The sequence below is a fragment of the Podarcis tiliguerta genome, assembly GCF_965153285.1.
Source record: "Podarcis tiliguerta genome assembly, chromosome: 8".
In the NCBI taxonomy this organism is placed as follows: Eukaryota; Metazoa; Chordata; class Lepidosauria; order Squamata; family Lacertidae; genus Podarcis; species Podarcis tiliguerta.
In genome coordinates, this window is record NC_139541.1 from 21,102,458 (window position 1) to 21,129,447 (window position 26,990).

General features: G+C 43.2%; 1 protein-coding gene across 6 annotated transcripts in view; it reads left to right on the top strand.

The window, feature by feature from the left end:
- PRDM16 (PR/SET domain 16) overlaps nt 1–26,990 on the top strand; it is a 445,576-nt gene that overhangs the window by 236,575 nt on the left and 182,011 nt on the right. For all 6 annotated transcript variants that reach the window (XM_083452058.1, XM_083452060.1, XM_083452062.1 and 3 more), the window contains exon 3: nt 8,237–8,287. In XM_083452058.1, coding sequence (XP_083308184.1) covers nt 8,237–8,287 — 51 coding nt within the window. The remainder of the gene's footprint in view (nt 1–8,236; nt 8,288–26,990) is intronic.

Consider the following 26,990-nt stretch of genomic DNA (forward strand, 5'->3'; position numbering starts at 1 on the left):
TGGCATAGTGCAAAGTGCTGAGACCATGCATACATGCCATGAAGCTTGCTGAGTGATCTTGCGGCAGCTGCCTGATAGCTGTCTATCGGGGGTGTTGTGGGGATATACAATCTGTGGTGGTTTTCTTTTGTGGGGGATGTATATCACCCTTGGCTCCTTGGAGTATAAAACTGTTTAACCATTCCAGGACAACTTGAGCAGATTTGGCAAGGCCTTATGGTCACCCCAAGACCATAAGCCTAGAACAGGCATAGGCAAACTCGGCCCTCCAGATGTTTTGAGACTACAATTCCCATCATCCCTGACCACTGGTCTTGTTAGCTAAGGATGATGGGAGTTGTAGTCCCAAAACATCTGGAGGTCCGAGTTTGTCTATGCCTGGCCTAGAAGGATACACACCTGCTGTCCATTGTGCAGTGGTCTGAGGACCTAATTGTCCTTGCAGCATTTGAACATGCTTCTTATGCATGGCAATTTCACGTGGATACCTATCTGAACATTGGATTCATGTGCTTAAATTAAAAATGGGTGTCCTGGTGGTTATTGCATCTTAATGTGAGCTTATGGTTGGGTTCTACCCCTTCCTTCCTTCCTTCCTTTTCCTCCTTTCTTAAAGAGTATGGGGAGGGTATGTATCTATCTATGCATTCCAAGAACCAATACAGGATTTTTAATTAGAGAGGAATAAGTCCCTTGACTTATTGACTCATCCTTTTCTAACCTGGTGCCATACAGATGCACTGGACTACAACTCTCATCAACCCCAACCAGCACAGAGAGATCACCCATATATTTCTGGACCAGTGGGGACCACTGGCCATTGTCAGGGACACACCCAGAAGAGAGGAATCTCCAAAGGAAGAGGAATTGGCTGCACCTTAGTCGCCAAGAAGTGGGAGGTGGAGCAATCAATTAGAGCAGAGGTGGGCCAGCATGAAGCAGGGGAAGACGTGGTGTATATCTGGCCTTGGGAGAGGTCAGAAGCCAGTTGAGTCAACTGACTCTGACGGCGAAGGATGAGTTATGGAAGCTTGGACTGCTGTAAGCCTGTTGTTGAGAAATAAACCTCAGCTACTTAAACTGCCAGCGTTCCGTGTCTTGTGTGGTAGAAGGGCTAAACCTGACGGCCATGAGGGCTGGGGTCTTGGCATCTGAGGCAGAAAATTGCACAAATGCCTCACCTTGGAAGTAATATACAGCAATCAACCTCTTTTTTTGCTACCCATTCATGATATCCAAAATCACTTGCTTGAGGGGACTGCCTCTTTATGCCTACTGGTAAGACCAGAGCTTCATCAACTCTGACTCCTAGCTTTGTCCCTCATCTTTGACTGCCAGGCAGAGGAGGCAGCCTATATATCAGTCCTGACAGGAGCTAAGGAGTAGAGCTCACAGCTTAAGGCAATCTTAACCAACCTGGTGCCCCTCTAGATACTGCTGGACTCCATTTAACATCAGCCCCAGCCACCATGGCCAATGGCCAAGAATGATGGGTGTTCTGGTCCAACAATATATGGACTGGGGGCACAGCTTCCCCATATTTGATCTCTCTGTGCTGACTGGGATTGGTGAGAGTTATAGTTCAATACATCTGTGCAGCATGAGACAACAGTATGCAGAGCCAAGAATTGGTGGCCCATGACAGCTCCTAACACCTCAGGCATGAATTGAGCTTAGTGCAAAGTCATCTATCTTGGGGATGTTGTTGGACTCCATCTCCCATCAGCCCCAAGTCCATTAATTTCAATGGATCTACTCTGAGTAAAAGTTAGTGACTACAACCCACAGCTACCCCATCCTTCTCTGTGGTTGTTTCAATGTATCTCCTAACTGGGTTTGTCTGTGTGAGGGGGAGTTATGGGTGAATTTGTCAATTTATGTCCAGTTTCTATCCACTTGGCCTTTTCCCAAGTGTTATCTTCAGTTATCTTCAGTTCACTACATTTCCACATCAGTATGTGATTATTATTTTTAAACTCTTTGTGAAAACATATCAGCAGTTCAGTGCAAGTTTTCCTATTCCATTTTCCCTAATGCACACATTTCTGCAACGTGCTTTCCCCTACAACAATGCATGTTTGTGTGTTATTTTCATAAATATATGCATTTTTATGAACACTTTACCCAAGCATTGCTTAGCTTCAGAAATGTATTGCAAAATTCAAAGATGCGTGAATTTCAAAGGAAGGTTGTGCAAGTAAGGTAGGTTTGCCCTTGGGTGTGAACTGAATCAAATTTCTCCTACTCCTAATATGCTTCAACGTGACCAGGTGGCTCACCCCCAGGGCAATTGCACACAGAACCAAAGATTCCTGGTTCTAGCCCTGGTAATTCTCAACAGTTCCAGGCATGCACAGAGGGTTGTGACTCTTCAGTGTTGGCACTCAGCACATCTCTAGAGACAGCGAAATTCTACTCAGAATATGCCCATTGAAATCAACAGACCTGGGTTTGTCATGTTTGTTGACTTCAGTAGGTCTACTCTGAATAGGTCTAGCACTTGGTGCAACCCATTATCTGTCTTCAGGCTTGATTCTAGCCTCAACCAAAGATATTGGGAAAGGAAAGAAAAACTCTGGATGCCATATGCAATCTTGAGCACAGCAAAACAGCGGTTTGGCCAAATAGATTCAGTAACTATACATCCAATATATCCATCCATTTTGCATGCCTGTGTGCTTTAATTTCACACACACACACACACACACACGAAATAACCATTTATCCAAGCACATGGGATGAATGGATAATATTACTATTTACATAAGCTCATTGTGATCCGTCCGGGGAATGTAATCAAATTAGGGCTAAGCGCAGATGGCGCATGCCAACTTGTAAACTGTTTTTGAAAAAGATTCACATGGCGTCTCCTGACATGTTTGGTTGTAGAAAGTGGGGAGGAGTTGCACAAACCCCAATGCGCCAGCAACAAAACCTCTCCCATCTCCCAACTCCAGGAAGGAAAATCTAGGGACAGGATTCCTTCCCTGCCGCTGCCAGCCCTAGAGCAACTGCTAATGCAAAGCTGTCCTTCAGCAGTGGCTGCTGAAATGTTGTTATGCTTGTATGATAGAGCGCATATGTGTGTGTGTTCAAACTCCTTTGGAGATTTTTATTTCTCTATTCATCCAGGAACAAGAGTTTGCTGGAATTGTCAATGCTGGGATAGAGGGTAGCATTCTGCTCAGTCCTGCTCAGAGGAAACACACTTAAATTAATGAACATAAGTTAGCCATGTCCACTAACACCAATGGGTGCATTCTATGTAGGACTGTGCTGAATACCACTCAGAATTTTTCAAATTTGATATTTCATATCTTGAAATTTGATATTTTATATTTTGGAGACTTTCTCTTCAGTTCTTCCTTGGCAGTTCCTTGTGATCTTGGTCTCTCTATAAGGAAATGTTGCAGTTTGGAGCTTTTAAGTTTAGAGAAAAGGGGAATAATAGGTGAAATGATTGGTACATATAAAATGGCACATGGCATGGAGACAGAAATAATTTCTCTCTCTCTCTCTGAAATTCAGTCCAGTAGTTCACATTTTAATGCAAAACTACCTAATTAGTACTACCTGAAATGATTTGCAAGCTGAAACACAGCCATCCTTCAAAATGTCATGGGGCATTTATCTAACGTAGTAACTGGATATATAAGGGGGAAGTGTGTATGAAAATGCATTTGATTGCAAAAATAACGCACCAAAAATGCACTGCATTGGGGAAATTTGCTTGCAAACTTGTGCATACAGTGGTACCTCGGGTTACAGATGCTTCAAGTTACAGACTCCGCTAACCCAGAAATAGTACCTCGGGTTAAGAACTTTGCTTCAGGATGAGAACAGAAATCATGTGGGGGTGGCATGGCGGCAGCAGGAGGCCCCATTAGCTAAAGTGGCACCTCAGGTTAAGAACAGACCTCCAGAACGAATTAAGTTTTAACCCGAGGTACCACTGTATTAGGAAGTAGAATGATAACGAATTTCCAGGAGGAGTTTTTCTGTAATTCAAATGTATGCAGAAAAGTGGAGAACTGAATTAAGATTGGGGGAGTGGGTGAGAAACTAATATTTACAGTTTCGTACATTCCTGGTTCTCGGACAATATGGTTGCTTGCCCCTTCAGCCTGGTGGGAACTCCAAAGAGAGACTCAATGAGGATCAAAATTGGCTTTGTTATCTTAGTGTATATTGCGCTAGGTAGCTAAATCCTCCTTTAGACTGTAATGAAGAAATTTCACACTCTCCCTAAATTTCCGAATATCCTGATTGGGCTGACAAGCTGAGTGTGGGCTGCTGGCCTGGCCCAGAAGGTCTGTCCTTTCCCTTTAAAACCCCAGCTCGGTTCTGCTCCATCGAACCAGCCCCATCTGCTCGCATTGGGGCATGCAAAACTATTTAGCATGCAGCCTGGAGTGCTGATTTCCCCCCGACAAACTTTGCTTTGTTCCTCCGGCGCTCACCTTTCGCTCCTGTTTGCTTTTCGCAGCTTTCCAAAACCACAATTTTTGGTGTCTATTAAAAGAAACGTAAAACATTGGAGGGGTTAGAAAACCCTTCATATTTAAAATCTGACACTTTGTTGTCACAGCTGAGCTCGGGGAAAAGCCCTGCCAACATATTTGAACTTAGGAAATTGGGCGGCCTTACCCAGGCCGGGTCATGCAAACACACAGATGGAGCCAGACCCACTCAGCTGGCACATTTATTGGGCAGAACGTGTAGGACTTCTGTAGCTCAGAGTTCCACCCTGGAAAACGGGGGTGGGAGAGAGAGAGAGAGAAGAAATAGCTGGAGTAGTCTGTGAGTTCCAAATTAGCTACTACGACTCCAGAAAGACATCTTGGAACCATTGCAGGAGCTTCCCAGAAAACAGCTGTGCAAATGTGTCCAAAAGGAAAGAGAATATTGAGGGTTATTAGGGAAGGAACAGAAAGAAAGAAAAATACAGCGAATATATTTAGGTCTGAAATCCTGACGATGATAATGAGTGATTACTGTTAATATTAAGAAACCAGGGGAATGTCTACACGTGGGCCCTGGGTATGGCAATGATCTATAGGATAGGAGGGGCAAAGGGATCCGTGTTGGTGGAGGCTGGACCACCCATGATTAGGTGTAGGGAGTAGATTTGCTCCACCACAACTTTTCCGTTGATTGAAGACCTTTATCGGCCCCATGGAAATAAATGGCAGACATTTATGTGCAAGAGAGTAAGTAAATAGATGTCTGAAGGGCGCTGTGAAAGCATGAAAGGGTTGTAGCCATTGCTAGTCCAATTCAGAGTAGATCCTTTCGAGTTAATAGACACGGCTAACTTAGGTTCCTTAATTTACATGGGTTTGTTCTGAGGAGAACTTAGTTGGATGCAACCCGAGTTCTGCTGGATCAGGCCAGTGTGCCATCTAAACTAACATACTTTTTTGGGTTTCCCACAAACATCTGCTTGGCCAGTGTGAGAACAGGATACTCAACTAATTGTGCCTGGTCCAAAGGGCTCTTATGTTCTTCTCGGGTTCTCACATTACCCAGCCAGAGGCTGATGGGAAGTCTGTAAGTAGGGTCTGAGGAGAGCAGCACTGTCCCTACCTGTGATTCCCTGAAACTGGTATTCAGAGGCATGATTCCTCCAGGTAGGACACAGCCATCATAATTAGAAGCCATTGATAGCCTCAACGAACTTGTCTAATTCTCCTTCAACGCCAGCCAAGTTGGCACCCACCACTACTTCTCTAAGCTATGTGCTGCTGTGTGCAGAAGCATTTTCTTCTGTCTGCCATAAATCTTTAGGCATTCAGCTTCACAGAATGTCCTGAGTTCTAGTATAGGGAGGAGAGGTAAACTTTCTCCACAATCACAGCACCATGTATAATTTTGCCCACCTCCGTCAGGCCTTCTCTTACTCACCTCTCCCTACACTAAAAACAGACAAACAACCAGCAAACCCCCAATGTTGTGACCTATCTTCAGAAGAGAGTTGCTCCAACCTCTTGATCATTTTGGCTATCCCTTTCTGAACCTTTCCCCAGCTCTTCAACATCCCTTTTAGAGGCAAAGCAACTAGAATGGACACATTATTCCCAGTGCACCATCCCCAATGAAGGGAGTTTAAATGGCACCACAGTTAGTGGGCAAAGAACAGGTTTTGCCTCAAATGGCTGTTGCCTGTTTCTTTTCTCCAGTTGTGGCAATCAAATCTGCTCCTAACTGCATGGGTTCAGTATGTGGCAGTGAGGGTGCCACTGTTGGCTCTGTACAGATTCCCCATGTCACCAAACTGTAGGTGGCTGCTTTTCACTGAAGAACCATGAGACTCTGGACCGACTTCACCCATCCATATTCACCATTGGATCCACCTGGACCAATGAAGTACAGTGGTACCTTGGGTTAAGAACTTAATTTGTTCTGGAGGTCCGTTTCCGTTCTTAACCTGAAACTGTTCTTAACCTGAGGTACCACTTTAGCTAATGGGGCCTCCCACTGCCGCCGTGCTGCCGCCGCACAATTTCTGTTCTCATCCTGAAGCAAAGTTCTTAAGCCAAGGTAGTATTTTTGGGCTAGTGGAGTCTGTAACCTGAAGTGTCTGTAACCTGAAGCGTCTGTAACCCAAGGTACCACTGTAGTATAAAGGGCTTCCTGTTCTTTCCTGAAGCAACATGGGTTTGTCTCTGACAAAACTCTCCTGAGAGTGGACCTGTTGAAAGCAGTGAATCTAAGTTAAAGGTAAAGGTAAAGGTACCCCTGCCCGTACGGGCCAGTCTTGACAGACTCTAGGGTTGTGCGCCCATCTCACTCAAAGAGGCCGGGGGCCAGCGCTGTCCGAAGACACTTCCGGGTCACGTGGCCAGCGTGACATCGCTGCTCTGGCGAGCCAGAGCCACACACAGAAAGGCTGTTTACCTTCCCGCTAGTAAGCGGTCCCTATTTATCTGCTTGCACCCGAGGGTGCTTTCGAACTGCTAGGTTGGCAGGTGCTGGGATCGAACAACGGGAGCGCACACCGCCACGGGGATTCGAACCGCCAACCTTTCGATCGGCAAGCCCTAGGCGCTGAGGCTTTAACCCACAGCGCCACCCGCGTCCCGTGAATCTAAGTTAGTCATGTCCATTAACGTCACTGGGTCTCCTCTGAGTAGGAATAGCATTGGATACGATCCATAGTCATACTGAGCTCTGCCATGATTCTGCATGCTTGCAGCACATCTCTGGTGCCCTGATCCTTTTTGCAAGCAATCAAATGGGATAGTTCATGTTTGCGCATCACCTGTTTAGTTTATCACAACAACCCTGTTGTGCTTATAAACAAATAATCCTTCCTGCAATCCCCCAAGTTCCAGGCATATTGTCATTCCTGTGTTGATAGGAAAGAGTATGAGAATGAGGGGCTTTCTGAAGACCACTTGGTAGGTCATGGCAGAGGTGAAAATCAAGCTTGGGACAGGAGTCTTTAAGCAACAAATTGCATGCATTTATATACCATGAGATAGATAACATGCTAGTTGACATGTTCATATTGTTCTGCTTATCCCCTTAAGGGTGCTTTTGAATGGAGTGATTTATTTATTTTTTTAGTGTGCATTTTAGATTGATGTAGAAATTGAATGGAATGGACTGCAGTGGGAGGGGAACATATGTCAAATGAGAATTAGATTGATTCCCCCATCCCTGGAATTCTCTGTTCAGTTTGAATGCCTGGTTTTACCCTCCTTGCGTTCCATCTAGAGACTGGGGAGGAATCCAATTCGGTTTGCATTTAAAAGTGAATCAACCTAATTCAGTTTCTGAAGCGCTATGCAAACTGAAACACAGCCCTCTTTGAACTTGGCCCGTCTCTGAATTTTGTAATGCTGTTCTCTAGCCAAGCAATGTCTGCAGAAACACACATACATATATATGTTATGGTAAAGCGTGCAAATGAATGCCTATATTAATGAAGATAATATACAAAACAGTGTTGCATGTTAGGAGAAATGGTTTTGCGTGCATTGTGTGCAAAACTTCACACAATGAAAATGCGTATATTAAGAGGAAATGTGGAAATCAGAGCTTAAGTTATGAAAAACAAGATACCCAAACTGACAGATTCACCCATTCCTAGTGCCATCGCTGTATGCAAATCATTGTATGCTTGTTTCCCAGTCTAAAATCATACTTTTACTCGTATTATTTCAATATGATTTGCATTGTCTCACTGCTCCCCAGATCTGCCAAGTGACCTTTGTTTTTGTTTTGCTTTCAGCAAATGCTTACGGATCCTGAGACAGCTTTGCAAGCTGGCTGCATTAAAAAGGTAGGAGAGAGAAAAAATGCCTTTTGATCTTGTCCAAGTTGTGCAACTTCTGTATTTGGTTATGACAGGACCTAGACTGCTTCCTTGTTCCAGGGGCAAGGAAGTGGGTGTGATATATGTCTCCTGAATATCCACCTAAATTTGTTGAGCGCGTTGTTTGCATATTGGAACAGGAATGCCCTATTTATTTTGCAGGGGGTTCCGCTTGTGTGTTGTTTGTGGGCTCAGCATGCAGACAGAAAGACAGATTTGCAGGTAGGCCTCAGTTCTGGGTCAAGCTGGACAAAAGTTCAGAAATCCTCTGTGGCACTGAAAATAAAATTGTTTGTTATAAATAGGTTTTGAGTCCACTCTGTGGAGGCAAATGCTTTGCCTAAAATTTTAGTCTCTCGGAACTCTTCAAAACCATGTGGTCAGCTATACATGCTGGAAGGGGGCTGTTGTGACGGTAACATATGAGAGTGCTGGAGGTGAAATAGTTAAACAGGTTACCCAATCAGAACCTGGGGGTGGAGTCAGAGGGACTATAAAACCAGCTCTGGGTGGGGCGAAGGGAGAAGTTCATTGGGAGTTGGTGGTTGGTTGGAGTGGGAGTGAATGGGGATAGAGTCTGTGATTAGGTTGAGTTAGTGTAGCGAAATAAGCTGTCAGGAACAGCTAGGAGCTAGGAAGACAAGTAAATATCTGAGCGGTGGTTATTGAGTGACAGCAGGTAGCGGAAGTTATAGGTCTGATAGGCACCCCATGATTGTAATTGACTGATGCCATTTATGAAACCACACGCTTGTTAAACTGCAATAAATAAGCAGACGTTTATGTTCCAATTTAACCCTGACTGGACTAAGAATTTTACCAGGTAGGGCCTGGGTGGTGGCAGCGAGAAATAAAGTGGTGGCACAGGGATCAATAGACGGTGAAATGTCCAGGGACCCTGTGTGATCGCCACAACTGTATCCATGACCTGGTATCAGTGAAAACCTTCTCCACCCAAGGCCCAAACAACTGAAAATCAGCTACACAGCTCCTTCCAAAGGCTACTTTGCTGGTGACACGGTCACTGCAGTAAGCCAGGAGGATGGAAATCTGGATGCAGAGCTCCAGTCCAGAACACCACTTTTGGCAAATGTCCCGGTGGCAGTGAGTCTGCATTTTCAGTGTGGTTACTTTTCAAACTAAGGGAGTTGGGGCCAGGGCACTTCCTTGTAGGCTAGATTGTCAAGCCATGGGCAGGGCCTGGCAGATTCTGCTGTATCATGTGTGGAGCTTTGCAGATGTTGCTGATTCATGGGCAGAACCTGGAATATGCTACTGAACCAGTGGTGGGAATATTGTAGCTTTGGGTGATCTGCGGACGGGGACTGGCAGATTCCAATGAGTCAGGCATCACGCCTGTCAGATTTTGGTGACAGAGAATCCTGAATCTTGCTGTCTTTCTAGCCCTTAGTACTGTGTTGTTGTTGTTTAAATTGGACATGAGTTTTAGAGGTCACACCACAGCCACAGCCACATTCACACCATACATTTACAGCACTACAATACTTGTTGTTGTTGTTGCTTAGTCGTTTAGTCGTGTCCGACTCTTCATGACCCCATGGACCAGAGCACGCCAGGCACTCCTGTCTTCCACTGCCTCCTGTAGTTTGGTCAAACTCATGCTGGTAGCTTTGAGAACACTGTCCAACCATCTCGTCCTCTGTTGTCCCCTTCTCCTTATGCCCTCCATCTTTCCCAACATCAGGGTCTTTTCCAGGGAATCTTCTCTTCTCATGAGGTGGCCAAAGTATTGGAGCCTCCGCTTCAGGATCTGTCCTTCCGGTGAGCACTCAGGGCTGATTTCCTTGACAATAGATAGGTTTGATCTTCTTGCAGTCCATGGGACTCTCAAGAGTCTCCTCCAGCACCATAATTCAAAAGCATCAATTCAATACTTAGCAAACCACAACTCTCCGGACTCTTTGGGGGGAGCCATGACTTTTTAAAGCAGTATGAATGTGCCCAAAATATATTCTAATCTGACAATGCTAGCAGGGTTACATGGGATCTCACAGCAGCCCTGCTTACTATTGCCTATTTATTGAATTAAGCCAAATCGTTACATCACCTATCTAGGCAACGGCAACATGTGTTTGCCTAAAGGTGTTCTTTCTGTGCTTCACTTTGGCTTATTTTCTTTTTTATGAAACCCCATATTTTCGGTAGCATACCTCCAGAGACTTCCTTTTAAGAAACCATTGCTGTTTCAGATTGAAAACTAGAGCAACTCTCTCCCTGCCCCCTTTGTATGGCTGTCTTGTTAATGACACTTTCTGAGCTCTGAAAGTTAAAACGAAACACCCGGGCAGCTTCTGCCAAACATTGTGAAACTCTAGATCTGGCTGGCTCCAGAGGCAGTTTGAAAAGAGATACATAGACATATCTATATGCAACACAGTCTATTCCAATTCTCTCCAGGATGAGATGAGGCAAATAATCTTTTCCTTTAGAAACTAAACTTGAGGGCTGGGGGGTAGGATGTCCCACATGAAATGCCCTCTGTTGACCACCCTGTGACCTTGCAGTAGTGCTGAACTTTTTACCTTGTTCATCTCATAACTCATCGGCCATTTGTCTGGACCTCGGAGGGCTCTTATTATCCCAAGCCATGTGGGGACAGTCCTTATTATCATAACCTCATTTATCACCCCCCAAAATGGAATCCCTTCCTCCTTGTTTTAGAAGACACTTTGCAGTTTTCCTGGACTTTCTCATGACGTGTTAGCAATAAGTCCCATTCCATTTGTACCCAGTCAATGTGAGCTCATCTCTAAATGCTTGTTATTGCAATGAGGCACACATACAATTTTTTATTTTGATTTTTTTTTTTAATGTGAACCTACCTAATTTGCATTTCTCAAAGTGATGGTTCATTTGACATGAAACTGAGCTGCTGCTGCTGTTAAATTTATGACCTACCCTTGATCAGCAGGTCTGAGGGCAGGTTATAACAATTAAAAATTAAAAATGATTGATTGATTTGATTTACTCCGTTTCTATGCTGCTTTTCATTCAAATGAATCCCAAAGCAGCTTACAAACAATAAATAAGAATAGCATGATAGAACATAATGGAACATTACGAATACAAATCATATAGAATAATCAACAATTCATCGTATTGAATTAACAAATCACCAGATGGCATTTGTAGGAATAGGGTGGGGCTGTCAAAGCACACGTCTTAGGTGTCAAAGGTCATGGTAAATATGCATTTCTTCACCATTCAGCAAAAGTTATATGGTGAAGTTTCCAGATGTACCTCTGTGGGGAGGGGATTCCATGACCTAGGGGGCTGCCACAGAGAAGGCCCTCCTCCAGGAAACCCCTAGAAACTTCTGAGGGAGGTGGAACTATCAAGAAGGCCCCCTTTCCTGTCATTGGTCCCAGGCATCTTCCAGTAAAGATTCAGCAGGTGTCTTCTACATTGGCCTTTAAACATTTGCTGAAAACTTTTCTTTGCCATTGGGATTATGGGGGCAGTTAAGATAAACTAGTCAGTGATCTTTAACTATGTGGCTTTTATTGTGTGTGTACAATTGTTGTAAACCGCTTTGATTTTTTAAAAATGTAATTGCCACATACAAGTTATTTATTTATTTCTTTTGCTATAAATAAATAAACAGAGCTATCCAACAAGATTTGCAGTGTTCCCGATGTTGCAGTGCTCTTCTCCAACAACAGCAGCAGAAATGCATACTATAATGCGGGGGTTTTTTTAAAGGAGAAATTTGCACAGAAATGCATGCAAATATTCATGTAGACTTTGCCATGACGCCCGTAAAAAAGACTTGAGCAACATGAATGTGGTGAAACAGGTTATGTCTGTTAAAATATAACAACTTAGAGGATCTGCAAAAACCAATTAAACCAATTAGTGAAATAAAAGTACAGGACTTATGGGTACAGCAAATTCACATTGGATGCTCATGAGTTCTAGTGTCATGAAAGAGGGAGGAAAATGTTTCCCTACCTCCTTCTTGCATGACCTCCATAATATTGTACACTTCTATCATGTCATCTTTTGCACACCTTTTCTCTCAACTCAAAACTCCCAAATGCTCCAACCTTTCTTCGTTTAGGGATGTTGTTTCATGGCCTTGATAAGTTTGGTTGCCTTTTTCTGGGCAGGTGTGCAGAAGGATGCAGAACTGAACTGAAATGAACAGGGAGGTGGCAGGGAGTAGAGAAGGCCAACTGGACATTCACTATCCACAGTTGGGTTGGTTCCTCATTTTCCTGCCTTAATTCACACACACACACACACACACCCCACCAACTGCAAACATAAACTATGACAATTACAATATTTGACATAGGCTCTAGCCTAAACACATTGTAAAGAAGCACTACCGGCGGTTTATGAGGTGATAAATTTGCTGAAGGCCAGTCGGATTTTGAAGCCAGGCCAACAGAGGTCAAAGCAGTAGGGTAAAGAGTTCAAGTCTAAGCTTAATGGCTTGTGAAGGAACCTGGTGCTAAACAGAAGGAACTCCCGCCAGACAGTGGAGAGGAGTAAAGAATGAAAAATCACCCTGTACCAGTGCCTTTCTCTGCCCTAAAGGTATGAGCAGAATCCGTCATGTTTGATTTCTGCAAGGGGTGCCACAAAGCGGTGCTTAGATTCTAGAGATGAAGACTTAATGAAATGTCTACTAGCCATGATGGCTATGTTTACTACCTCCACTGTTGGACACAGTTTGTCTCTGAATACTAGCCTCTGGAAATTGGAGGTGGGGAGAGGTGGCATTGCCCTCAGGTCTTGCATATGGACTTCCCATAGGTTGGCCACTGCGATAACAGGATGCCTGATCCAGCACAGCTCTTCTTACATCCTTAAATCCTCTTCGCTGGCTTCAGTGGGTCTGTTCTGAGTAAGGTTACTATTGTATTTCACCCATTTTGTATGGATTTTTTTAATCAAGGTGTGCTCCTTGCAGAGCAATGCTGGGAAGAGCAGAGGGTCCAGGTAGTAATGTCCCTCAAGTGAATGACATAAATCAGAGTTTCCCAAACTTGGGTCTCTGGGTGTTTCTTTAGACTACAATTCCCATCATTCCTGACCTCTGGTCCTGCTAGCCAGGGATGAGGGGAGTTGTAGTCCGACAATGACTGGGAAACCCTGGTGTAGATCAAATTGGGGAGGGAGGAAATAAACCTAAAGGCAGCTTTGTTTCCTCTCTGTTTCTAATGTCAGAAAGGGTACCACACTCCCTACTTTTCTAGTGCATGATAAGCCATTTCCAAGGCAAGACCTCTTTCCCCTGGGGGGGAAAAATGGTTGAAAATTGCAGAGAAGATGGAAGAAAGAAGCATCCATACAGGCCAGTCTAGTATAGGCTGTTTAATTTTATTTTTCCCAAGCATGATGACTAAAGAACCTTGGAAGACATCTTTCTCCAGTATGCTCTCCCCCCCCCCCCCCTTTAGCCTCTGTTTACTTAGAGGGAATCGCCTAAGGGGGCTACTGGAGGGAAAACAGCTGTGGGAGATAATCTATAGAGTTATCTATCTATCACTCTTTGTCAACCCCGTCTCCCCAGAGACCATGCGGAGAGACTTGTAATAAAAAGGCATTGCTTGAAGAGGCTTTAGGGACAAATAAAGAGACATGTTAAGGGCCAGCTGAAATGGATAGGCAACATTATTAAAGCTCAATAGCCGTCTTATCAAAATCAAATAGGATAGACATTTGCCCAAGAAGGTGGTGGGGGTGGGGGGGGAGGCTCTGAATTTATTCTGTGACTTTCTGGCGAGTCCAGATTTATCCATTAACAAGGAGAAACTCTGTGGGGAGACCGAGAGATAACATTGTCTTTTAAAAAAATAATACAGAGAGAGAGTCAATCTTTAAGATGATAGACCTTTCCTTTCTGCTCGAGTTTGCATTATGAATACTTTTTTAAAGTAATAAATGTGATTAAGGCTATGCAAAATGCAGTGAACACGTTGGTGGGGAAAGCCCCTTTTGATATATGCTGACCTTGTTTTCCTGAAGAGCGCTAGAGACTGTTGAAGACTGTATTGCAAATAAATAAAAGGGGGGCACATCTTTATAGAAATTTGGAACATTTGTTGTTGTTGTTACTTTTATTCTTTTGATGAGCCGAATCCTTTAGCTCTGAGAAACTGCATCCCATATCTAAGCCTGGCAGTTATCGGGGCAGATTTATCCCCAAATTCACTAAATGTCATTGCAGAGAAGCATTAGCAGCCATGGAACCAATAAATCTCTCTCTGTTTATGTTGCGCAACCACACACACACACACACACAAACTCTACAGGTCACCCAAGCCATCTGATACTTGCAGAAGGTATTGTTCAAAAGAAGATGATTGATTGATAATTATGATAATTTGTGAAATCATTATTTGGATATTATAAACATAGCTCACCCCACTGGGAGAGAGTGGAGACATTTTATAGAGGACAGGGCCATCAAAAAAAAAGGAAAGGCCTCCGGTTATAAGGGAGAGAGAAAAGGTCTGCTGGGCCTTCCCCAGTGGGATCTGAGGGGCTGATGAATGATGACCTCAAGGAGTGGGAAATTAGGCTTCAATGGGAAGTCAGGAAGGTAGTTAGAGAAGAGCAGGGGAACTGTTAACTGTCTTTTGTGGAGCAATTATGACTTGGGCCAATTTGCCGAAGGCCTTTGCCACGTTTGTAATAACAGTACTAAACACACACACACTTGGTCTAGAGATTTTAACTTGAGTTGCTCAAAGTTCATAGATTCCCTGTAGTTCCAATGCTGTGCAAAGCAAACTATGATGTTTATTTTATATCCTCTGAAAAACTCCTTGCACTTATTGGCATCAAATGTTCTCAGTTCTTCTCCTGTTTTTTTGGTTTTTGGTTTTTTGTTTAAGTATGCATTCAAAGCTACGGTGCTTGTGAACATATCCATTTGGGGAAGGGTGTGTTATTAAAAATATCAGTCGGGCAGATTTTATGTGTTTGCAGCCAATGGCTATTGCCATATAAATCACACACAAAACAAGGCAGTCAAAGGGTGAGTTTAAACATATCCGTTTTCAGAAGCTGTCAAAACCTGAAATGTTCCTCAAATGAATTAGTGTGGTTTTTGTTTTTGTTTAAAGTGCCTTGGTTTTTTCACTGCTGGGGCGCCTATAAGTAGAGATGTTGGAGAAATCTGAATGAACAGGAGCGGAAATTGCACATGTCTACTTCCGCATCCCACGTCCAGAATGGGAATGTATTTAGCAAATATGATTCACATTCACTGTTATTGTAGTTTTTATTCCACAGACAATACATAGTTACATTGCATTTCCTTTGCTTTGAAATGAATAGGGTGCAATAATGTAACGACAATGCAATTTGCGTAATTACATAAATTACACAAATTGTGCGATTTCGTCACAGCAGACAGTGAGACAAGCAATGTAGGTTTTGGTGGGAGATGAACTGCAGTGGAACTGAAACAGTGCTGCAGACGGTGAAGGCAGCAAAACAGAAACCAGCTCCTTCTTCCATCCTTACCTAGAGGTAACAAGCCTGTCTGCATTGGCCAGCAAACCCTCTGACTTAGAAAGCACTTAACTGGCATGCTAAAAAATTCTTGAATAAATAGGATTAAAATAACATTATGAGTTTGTGGGGTGCAAGACTTCTCTAAATTCCTGGATCCAGTAAGTGTTATAATTTAATCTAGGTATAGGGTGCTAAACTGGGTGCCAGACACTTAACCCCTGGAGCCAGCAAGTGTTAAAAGAGAACAAAGGGAAAGGTGACAGGCCCTTTTAAGAAAGCAAAAAAGGGGGGCTTTGGGCCAGACAACAAATGAGTGGGACACTTCCTCCAGCTCTGAGATAGTTAGAAGGACAAAGCTTGAGTTTTGAGGGCAGGGTTTGCTGTGATGTGTGACCTAGAGGTAAAGCTGCATACTGGAAAAGCAGAGAGAGAGAGAGAGAGAGAGAGAGAGAGAGAGATGATTTCTGCTTGCATACAGGGCTGCAGCTATGGGTTAAACAAGACCTTTTTGGGTCTCCCCTCAGTCCTAAGTGGAGATGTTGGGGATTGAACTCCTGCATGCAAAGCAGTTGCTCTGACAACGAACCCTGGCCGTTCCCCAAAAGCATAACTGTGAAATGTTGAAGAGCTATGTGTTATGCAGGCCTGACCATGGACTAGTTCACATGCACTGTTCCATCACATTTTTGGATTTTTAAAATAAAAAATGCTCTGAAATGCATTTATTCATCATGCCTTTTCCTTATTAAGCATTTTGTAAATAATCTATCTATCCTCTATCTATCTTTCATCTATCTATCTATCTATCTATCTATCTATCTATCTATCTATCTATCTATATCTATCATCTTTCATCTATCTATCTATTTATCTAATTTACATTCCCCCCCCCAAAAAAAAGATGCATTGTGATACATTTCCCCCATAGCATACACATCACCTTTTGTATCGAAACTGCCGAGAAGTACACATTCCACCTGATAACTGCATTCTAGTCCGGGAGCTAAAAATCAGGTTGTTTCACTTTAAAATGTGGGCAGTACGGGGTTTTCCTCTTCCCCAATGGTGACCCACAGTTATGTTATCTCACTCCCAAGTCTATTTACATTTCTTACATCGGTCTTGTGTTCAAAAATAAAAACTAAAAAATGGAGGAATGAGTGAAGGTCCAGTTGTGGTTTAAGAAACAAATTGAACAATAGCGGCTAAGAATCACAGCCTTCTGTATAACAATATCTATCTGTTATATCTCAAATCCACTTTCAACACACTCTGCTGTGGTATTTCAGGTTCGTTCAGCACTTCAATTTGCTTGTTTTATAGTTTCTGACTCTATGAAATAAAAGTGTGTTTAGCTGCCACAACAGAGGCAGCTTTGAGTTGATTTTTATAATCTCTCTCTCCCCCCCCCCCCTTTAAATAGACTCACTTCATTGCAATAAGCCCTTCAACAAAAGACTGGACAGTTGTCTGAGGGAGAGAGAGAGTGTGTGTCTTTATTTTTTTTTTTTAAAAACACACCCAGCATTTCTCTCTCCCTCTCTTTTTTTCATTGTTAGGCCACCGTTAGTAAAAGAACGAGGAGTCCATTAATTCAGTGAATGAACATATAGTAAAGTCAGTTCCCCTCTTGAGAACAATAATGTTGAGGTCAGCTTAGGTTACCATGGAAACTAAGTACCTCTAAGAAGTTTGCATCCTTGATTTTCCTGAAATGAAGCATGGAACGCAGAGGCAGGAGCAAAACAGCCGCTGGACGCCTTCCAGAACAAAGTTTAACGGACAAACGACAATTGCCATCTTGATCTTTACATGTCTGGCAATTCCCAAGCAAATGTCCTACACTGGGGCTGAAGGTGGGATCAAACCAAAATCTCTCTCCACACCCCCCCCCAAAAAAATACCACCACAATTTTTGTAACCCTATTTCCAAAAAGGGAAATAAAGAGTCCATTTTCATAATTCTGGTAGGGGAAGTAAAGGGCAAAAAAACCCCAATACATTTGGGGTTTTTGTTTTAAACTCTCCTCCTTAACATTCCCCATATTTGGGGAATTCAGAAAAAGAATGACATGATGTTGGAGACTTTTGACAAAAACAGAAACATAAATTGTTGATGTTCGCTGATTCATCCCTTGTCCGGAATGGAAATCATAGAGTTGGAAGGGAATTCCACGGTCATCTAGTCCAACCCCCTGCATTGCAGGAATCACAACTAATTCATCCCTAATCAATGGCCACCCAACCTCTATTTAAAAACTTCCAGAGGAGGAGAGTTGACCACCTTCCGATTGGTACATGGTGTTGTTGCTTTCAGTCAACAAAGGATACAGAATTGACCGAGGCTTCCCCATTTGCAGTGTCCCGTCCCCCATTGTCATTACATTATTCTACTCCAGGCTTCCTCAACCTCGACCCCCCAGATGTTTTGAGACTACAATTCCCATCATCCCTGACCACTGGTCCTGCTAGCTAGGGATCATGGGAGTTATAGGCCAAAAACATCTGGAGGGCCGTGGTTGAGGAAGCCTGTTCTACTCCATTCATTTCAATGTAATCTGCATAATTTGTCACGTAAATTACGTAAGTTGCATAGTTTCACCACAACAAGCTGCAAGACGAATAATGTAGTTTTTGGTGGAAGCCGAGCTGCAGCAGAAAAGAAACAGTGCTGTGTGCAGCGAAACAGAAAACTGTGTCTTCCTACATCATTAGCAACCACTCCATGTGGGTACTAGCATTTACAAACACCCACTGAACGTCCCAGAATGACACAGCACCTGTTGTGGGTGGGATATGGCAGCCAGAAGGTGGCCACCAAGAATAACCAACCCTGCTGACATCTGTTTGACATCTACTTTTTTTACTCAGTCATGGCAGCTGATGCTGTTGGGGGCAAAAAAATTAGTCTGTAATTTTATCACTGCTTGAAAGCTACATGACAGATAACAAGCTTGACTACACTGGCCAGGAACCATCTAATTTCCATCTAATCTGATTGACCTTTTAGAAGATTCTGAAATGAATAGAGGATTCCATCTCTAGAGGAGTTCTATCAAGGGCAAAACATAATATAATGTCCCATGTCATAGCTCTGGTCTGATCCACAGACACCAAGATGGCTAGTTGATGGCCTGTTAAAAGAAATTACTGGTCAAATATTCTGTGAGCATTGTTTGAAAGCTGAGCTGAGCAGTGCATGTCTTAACAGGAAGGGCGGTAACTCCTGCTCCCCAGAAGAAATTGTAGGTTGAGCAGTTCATGCCAGTATTATATTTTTTTACAGTTCCAGTTCTCTTGTTTCCATTAAGAATATGACTTCTGGTGCAGCTATGACACCTACACCTCCAGCAGGGAGTGTTGCTATAAAAGAATCTGTTGGTAGATCTCTGGGTGATTTGCAGTAGATCTGCAAGGCTTTCTAACTCTTAACAAGAGTCTATTATCCCTCCCTCCCTCTCATATTGCTAGACATTAGGCAGGAGAACATAGGGTGAATTTTTGTGTGAACAGATTGCCAACTCAGATCTAGTATTGAAAGCAGTGCTAGAATCCCTGGTTCCCAATAAAACATTGGTAGATGCTTGCTTGTATACAGAGGCTATCCCTGTATGACTCATGGAGTACAGTAGGTCAACTGGCTCCACCTCCAAGTCACCATTTTGAATCTGGTTCGGTCACCACAAATGCCTCATGCGCCAGTCGATTCTAGCAACAAAACGTGACACGTTAGATACTGCAAACTTGAGGTCTGCTCACCCCTCTGGTATGCCACAAGAAAGTAATGTTGTATTTGTGTTCCTTTAGCTTGTTCATTTCGGTTATCTCACTCGCATGGTGTTGACACCCATCCTTCATTCCCTTGGCATCACAAGGCTTACATAAATATGCAGATATAAACTGGGTTCTAAGCTAATGAAGAATTGATTTAGCTTCACATCTCTCTGCCAACCCAGGCAATTTAAAAGGGGGGGGGGTCAACAAGAGTGTCCAAGGGCTTTGGGAAAGAGGTAGCAAGCAAGATCAACTTGATTTTACAAAAAGGTTGCCATGCTAATGATCTAAAGGGTGCTCTGCCCTCATCCATTTATTTGCATTAACAGAGAGGGGAAAGGGCTTTGCCAATGGACGGTTAATCACCTACATCATTATGGTATTGACAATATTGAAAACCCAAGCTGTTACCAAGGACTCGAGCCACCAACTGCTTCTGCTCGATTCAGTGGAGTTTCTCGGAGATAAAGATGGGAGAAAACTCTTGTGGAGAAGTGTTAATCTCCTTACCACGGCCTGATTAATTGGCACGTGCACTAAGAAGCTATTGATTCTTAATTACTGGATATTTGGCCTTGTCATTCCAAATGGGAGCACGGAAGCTGGTCAAGGAAAGTTCATGGACCTGGACTGTCCAGGTTGACCGAAATTGAACTTTCCACCCTTGTTCCTGAACACACCAATGCATTTTTTGTGTTGCTCCCTGGTGCTCAGTGTTATATGTTGCCTTTTGAGGGTGCTCCGAGCACTCAAAGAAAAACAAATATGAGCACAAATAGCTAGAGAAGGGAAAGAAATTCAGACCTGTTTGCATTTCAATGCAGCCTTCCCTAATCTGCACTTCTGGAAACAATATGCAAATCAAAACAGTGCTCTCTTTTGAAATGCACACTTCTCTGAATTTTGTGGTGCAGTTCTCCACCAAAACAAATGAGTGTGAGAAATGCATTTTAGGGGAAAGTGTGCTTTAAACTTGCCAAAAATATGTATGCTAGGAAAAACTGTATATAGTGGCATTGAATAGGAGTCCGTGATGGCACTAGGTGGACCTCACTGGGGAGAGCATTCCATAAATAGGGAGCCACAACTGAAAAGGCCCTCTGGCTTGTCATCACTTTCTTGAGTCCCCTTCAGAGGGCAGTACTAGGATTTAAAAAGAAATATTTGTATGCTACTGGCTTGGCTTTTTTCATTCATGTTGGGCAAGGCCCACTTGATGTTTGCTCCCTCTGCCACAAGGAACTCAAGCACTCTATTTCTATATACTTTCTTCCTCTCTCCTTTGATGAACACATGTGCCCAGATTGTCTGGCTCACTTTACTGAAAGAAAACCATGACTCAAAAATAGTGTGTTTCAGAATGGTGGTTGAACTGAGCATTTGCCTGCTGAAATGCAAATGAATGCTCACAAAGCTGGAATGGCTCATACAAAAAGTCATTCATAAATGTGCTTTAATGCACATTTCTCCTAACATGCATGCATTTGTATACAGTTTTGCCTAGCATATCCATCTGTCCAAGCAAATTTCCCCAAGTAGAATGCATTTTTGGTAAAAGCGAAAAAAAATCAAAATAAGTATTTTTAATTTTTTTTTGCCTAGTTTGAGAAATGCATTGCAAAATTTGTAAAAGGTGTGAGTTGCAAAAGAGAACTGTGTTTCAGTTTGCATATTAGTTTGGGACATGCAGATTCACTAAAAGGCAAACTAAACGAATTCCTTCCCCCATGCCAGTCACAAAATGAAATGAACAGCAAAATGGTTGGCATTAACATGGACCCATCTCTCTCTTATCCCACTTACCCAGATGATTGCTTGTGAAATAATAATCTGGATGCCTAAGAGGCACACAGCCCCCACCCCCAAGCCTCTTCATTTAAGAATGCTAGAAGGCCCCCAGAGAGCTTTCAGGAGTCTGTTGCCAGCCGGCCCCTGTCAAAGCTGAAGGCCGCGCTGTCTGGGGCCCGAAATCAACTTCAGGAAGGTCATGTGAAAGAAAATCCTCCATCATCAGGAAGCCCTCGGCCTCCTGGCCTTTCTGACATTCTCTGACAAACCTTAAATCACCAGCCCCAGCGGCAGACAAAACACCACAAATTTTGGACCGCTGCCCCTCCTGGGATTCCAAAACCGCATTTCTAACTTAGGCAGCAGGGCAAAGACTGGCGGGTGACGTAACGGTCTCTATATTGGCATGGCAGTGAAAGGATGGGGGGGGGGTGAACTCTGAGAGTTTCTGCCAAAGTTGATCAGGTCCTGGCCCCTTGGGCTGAATGAAAAGAAGCTTGGATCACTGTCTTGCAAAAATGAGAGCAAATGTGTTTTTTGAGAGGGACATAATGTTTCCTAACAGTGTTTTAGCCAATATTAGTCCTACTCAGAGTAGACCCATTGGATTCAGTGCCCATGGGTAAGTTGGGTTGGTGAATTTCAATGGGTCTGCTCAGGGTAGAGACCTCTGGGTATAGGGCGGCATATAAACTCGTTATTTAATAACAACAACAATAATAATAATAGGTAACAATAGGGCATTTTAACAAAACATGGTGTTTCATAATATGTTCCGGTAATGTTTTCTATGGGGGAAATGCACACAGGACACATTTCATTGGAGGTAAAATGCAGACTTATCCATGGGCTTGACCCAAAGCAGTGCTTGAGAAGGTTGATCTTTGAGAGCTCTGACACAAATTCCGGCCCTATTGGCACCCCCAATGAATGCAAATAAAAATCAAAAATTGCAGTGTAATCCCACCCGTGTCTACTCAGAAGTAAATCACATTGGATTCTATGGGGCTTACTTCCTGTAAGTGGGGTTAGAATTGCAGTTTTATAGCTATGCATCTGTTCTCGCCCCCCCCCTTTCCAAATGTTCTAAGGCAGTTCTCAGATAAAAAATAAAATCAAAACACATTTAGAAATTTTAAAACACCTTGAGAAATATGTACCTTGAGAGAAAAAGAAATACAAATACAAAGAAATACAAATTAAATGTGAAATGCTTAGTTGTCATCATTGTTGAATTGGGGGGGGAGTATTGGATTGTTGCTTTTATTTTGCTTTTGATTATGTATTTTGTGGTTTTATATTTTGATTTTGTTCTGTGAACCGCCCTGAGACCTCTGGTTATAGAACAGTACAGTGGTACCTCGGGTTAAGAACTTAATTCATTCTGGAGGTCCGTTCTTAACCTGAAACTGTTCTTAACCTGAGGTACCACTTTAGCTAATGGGGCCTCCCGCTGCTGCCGCGCTGCTGCTGCACAATTTCTGTTCTCATCTCATCTCAGGTTACATACGCTTCAGGTTACAGACGCTTCAGGTTACAGACTCCGCTAACCCAGAAATAGTACCTTGGGTTAAGAATTTTGCTTCAGGATGAGAACAGAAATTGTGCTCTGGCGATGCGGCAGCAGCAGGAGGCCCCAATAGCTAATGTGGTACCTCAGGTTAAGAACAGTTTCAGGTTAAGAACGGACCTCCGGAACGAATTAAGTACTTAACGCGAGGTACCACTGTATAGGAAACTCAAGGGACACAACAACAAAAATTGGACAGATTCAGCCATCCGTAATGGCCTAGCAAAAGGTTTTCCCATTCTCTGAGGCTCCTGGAATGGTCTATTATCAGTAACAAAGGAGAATCTGTAAATATACTGGAAATAGATGAAGACGCCTAAAATTAATAACTGAGCACATGTCTAGTCTAAACCTTTAGAGTCTAAGGGGGCAATGCATTCTTAATCTTGGGGCAATGCTGCCTAAGGGGGGGGGTGTAATATTATAGCATGGTCCCGTCCGCCCGCACCAGTGATTGGGACAGTGTTCGCGAATGCCTTCAGGCTTTCAAGAGGGTGGGTGGAGGAAGGTCACCCTCTGGTGACCTGCTCGACTTCTGTGAAGACTGGATAATTAGAAAGGCTTGCCCATACTGAAAGTTTACCATGTTTGTGCTCTATCAAATAGAGCCATAGCTCCCCCCTCCCACCTCCCCATAGCCAGCTCCTGGTCTTCCTTCCATGGGGTGCTTTTGAGTAGAGACATAAGTTGAATATGCCTAATGAGCAGACTTTTCTAGAAAGCAGCATGGGAACGGCTGTCTCTTGCATAATGCGAAACCTATTTAGATGCTCTGAGATTAGGCTACGGAGCAGAGCAACATTTATTTGTTTTTTCCTGGCCAGTATAGCATTTGGAAGAAGGGTTGTTTTAGTGTACATATTTTATACGTGCATTATCCAAGCCAGATGGTGACATCAATAATGTCACTTATCATCAGGCGTGCCTGATATTGAGTTAATTGAATTGTGCTGCACCATTTGGAGGGAAATATATATCATCAGAAAGGCCTATTAAGATCTCTTAAACCAGAGTTTTGCAGCAGGAGAAAGGGGTGTGGGGAGACGTTGAGACTCCCCCCCCCTCCTCCAGGAAAATGAGTGCTAAAAACTGAGCCAATTAGATTCTTCTACTAATATTCCTGCCACTGCTTTTCAGACTAAGAAGGGAGAATTTCCTTTGGCCCTTGTTTTTAAGTGATCCCAACCTAAGTTGCACCACCCAGATCAAAGGATGTAGAATTTGCACTTTTCTGAATTTTGTGATACAGTTCATGGCTCAAAAATAAGCAAACAGGTACATTAAAATAATATTTTAGAGATGTACATACCTTGAGATAATCACATATTTAAATGCTGCTTTGCAATATGTAAATAGAAATGTTTGTATGCAGTCCTTTAATTCCCAGATTCATGCAGCAATGTGATGGAATGGCCTTAAATGTCTGAAATTGACACAGTGCAGAAATACACTGGTGTGCCTATCCTTTTTTAGATCTAATGAAATGTCTTTGTATTGAGATGAAATGAACTGTCAATGGTGATCAAAAAGTATGTTTCTAAAATGCTGGGATAGAGGAGCCAGTCTTCAGAAAGCTCTGAGGTGGGCTGAGCTTGGTGTTGATCTGGTTAGAATGGGTTAAAAGTCTTGTTTCAAATCAATAGAGTAAGTTAGCTGTAAGTAAAGTTCTATTGATTTCAGTGGAAAGTAAATTTGTCCAACTTATTCTGGATCCAGTCCAATGTGTATCCAAGGACATAGTGGTCTGTTGGTCAAATTTGATCCACTGATCCAATGGGATCCATTGGCCAACTGTTAACCACAGTAAGTCATGGCAGCATCATGTACACGTTCACACTGAACACAGATAATTCCACAAACTGGGAGCAGCCACAGAAAAGGCACTTTCATGTCACCATCAACTCTGCCTCTGATGTTGATGGGACCGAGAAAAGGTGCTCAACCAAGGATCTTGACACCAGGGAAGGTTCAAAAAGGAAGATAAAATCAGTGGTGGAGACAAATCAGCTACAAATCCACTATTAAAGATTTTAGATCAGACGGCCGCTCTGCCACTATAAAAAAAAAGTAAGTGGAAAAGGACCCACAATGTGTGAACACATCAATAAATATTGTGTAGAAAAGGGCAAGGACAGAGGGGGAAGTAAGAGAGAGAGAGGAGTAGACAAATAACCGGTCCACATTCATCAGCTGGATGAGGTGTTAGACCAATATAAGCAGGATGCGAAGTCAGAGTGTGGATCCAGGATGTGAAGTCAGAGTGTGGATTTGTCTGGTGGGAAAGTTCTAAGTACTGACAAGAAGGACAATAGAGGAAAAGAGCCTTGTGAAAGCAAGAAATTGCTAAGAACATAAAGTGTTGCTTTTTACTAAGCCAAACCATTGGTTCATCTAGCTCCCATTTATCCACACTGGTGGGCAGCTGCTCTCCAGGGCTTCTGGCAGGGGCCTATCTGGGTGTTGAAATTGTGACCTTCTCCATGCACAGCGGATGCTTTGGAACTGAGCTAGCGCCCTTTCCGTTGCCTTCTCAAACTCATTTGTTTTTCCCCAAAAATTTATCCAACGTTTCAAGCAAGCAGGGACCCTTAACTGACACTTACATGCCTAACTTCAGCTGTAGCATTTAATGAAGGCAAAGAAAGGGGTTGCCAGAAGCCCGCTTGCTCAGCCAAGAGCTCGATAGTGACCCAGAAGGCTTTGGAGGTAACGCAAGGGCAAATGAGACAGTTGAGGGATGGTGCCACATCAAAGCCATTTATTTTATATTGTCTGTTGCTCACCTTTCCTCCCAGGAGATCACGCTCCAACTACCCATTTTATCCTCACAACAACACTGTGAGGTAGGTAAGGCTGAGACACAGTGATTGGTCTGAGGTCATCCAATGAGAGCTTCAAGACCAAGTCGGGATTCAAACCCTGCTCTCCCAGGTTCTGTCTAGTCCAACACTCTAACCACTACACCACAGCGGCTTCTACATTTCTGTGACTTGTCAGTGGAAGGTGAGATTGGGCAACCAAGGAGCCAGGCTATGTCCATGCCATACAGCCCTTATCAGTGGCTCTCAAAAAGTCAGAGGTTTGCAGAAAATAGAAAGCTAAGTCTTTATTTAGTCTTTCCCCCCTCCCTCAATATATAGCTCTTTTCCGGTTAACAAGATATTCTTTTCCCCACCCAGAACACAGTGTTGATGAATTAGGTCATAAGAGCAAGACGTATTATTCAGTGCTGGAATTGTGCCTGGGCTGTTCCTGAGTTACAGCCAAGTCTGCAAGCATCTGTTTCGCGAATGTTTGTGTACCTCTGAATGTTAAAATTATGCCATCAAAAAAGAAACAATAGCTAGCGTGGGTGCAGAAGCAGGGTATTTGGTCGAGGGCTGGTGATGGTATAAACCTGCCCTTCTCTTTGTGCCACCTGCCTGCGCAACGAATCAATCCGTGAACTCAAAAGTATTCATATAGCATCTTACTGCAATAAGTTTTATGCTTGAGACAAACAGTAAATGAAATATCGGTAGACATTTAGCTTTTCTAGTAAGAGATTGAAAAATGAAAAGCAACGCAATGCAACACTTTGAGCTTCCAAAGCAAGGGACAAGGAAACCTATTTAGCTCAAGCTTCACATTTTCTTCTGTAAAACTTTCCAGGGACCAAATAATAATAATAATAATAATAATAATAATAATAATAATAATAATAATAATAATTTATTATTTATACCCCGCCCATCTGGCTGGGTTTCCCCAGCCACTCTGGGCGGTTTCCAGCAAAACACTAAAATACAATAACCTGTTAAACATTAAAAGCTTCCCTAAACAGGGCTGCCTTTAGATGTCTTCTAAAAGTTTGGTAGTTATTTTTCTCTTTGACATCTGGTGGGAGGGCGTTCCACAGGGCGGGTGCCTCTAGCGAGAAGGCCCTCTGCCTGGTTCCCTGTAACTTGGCTTCTCGCAGTGAGGGAACCGCCAGAAGTCCCTCGCCGCTGGACCTCAGTGTCCAGGCAGAACGATAGAGGTGGAGATGTTCCTTTAGGTATACTG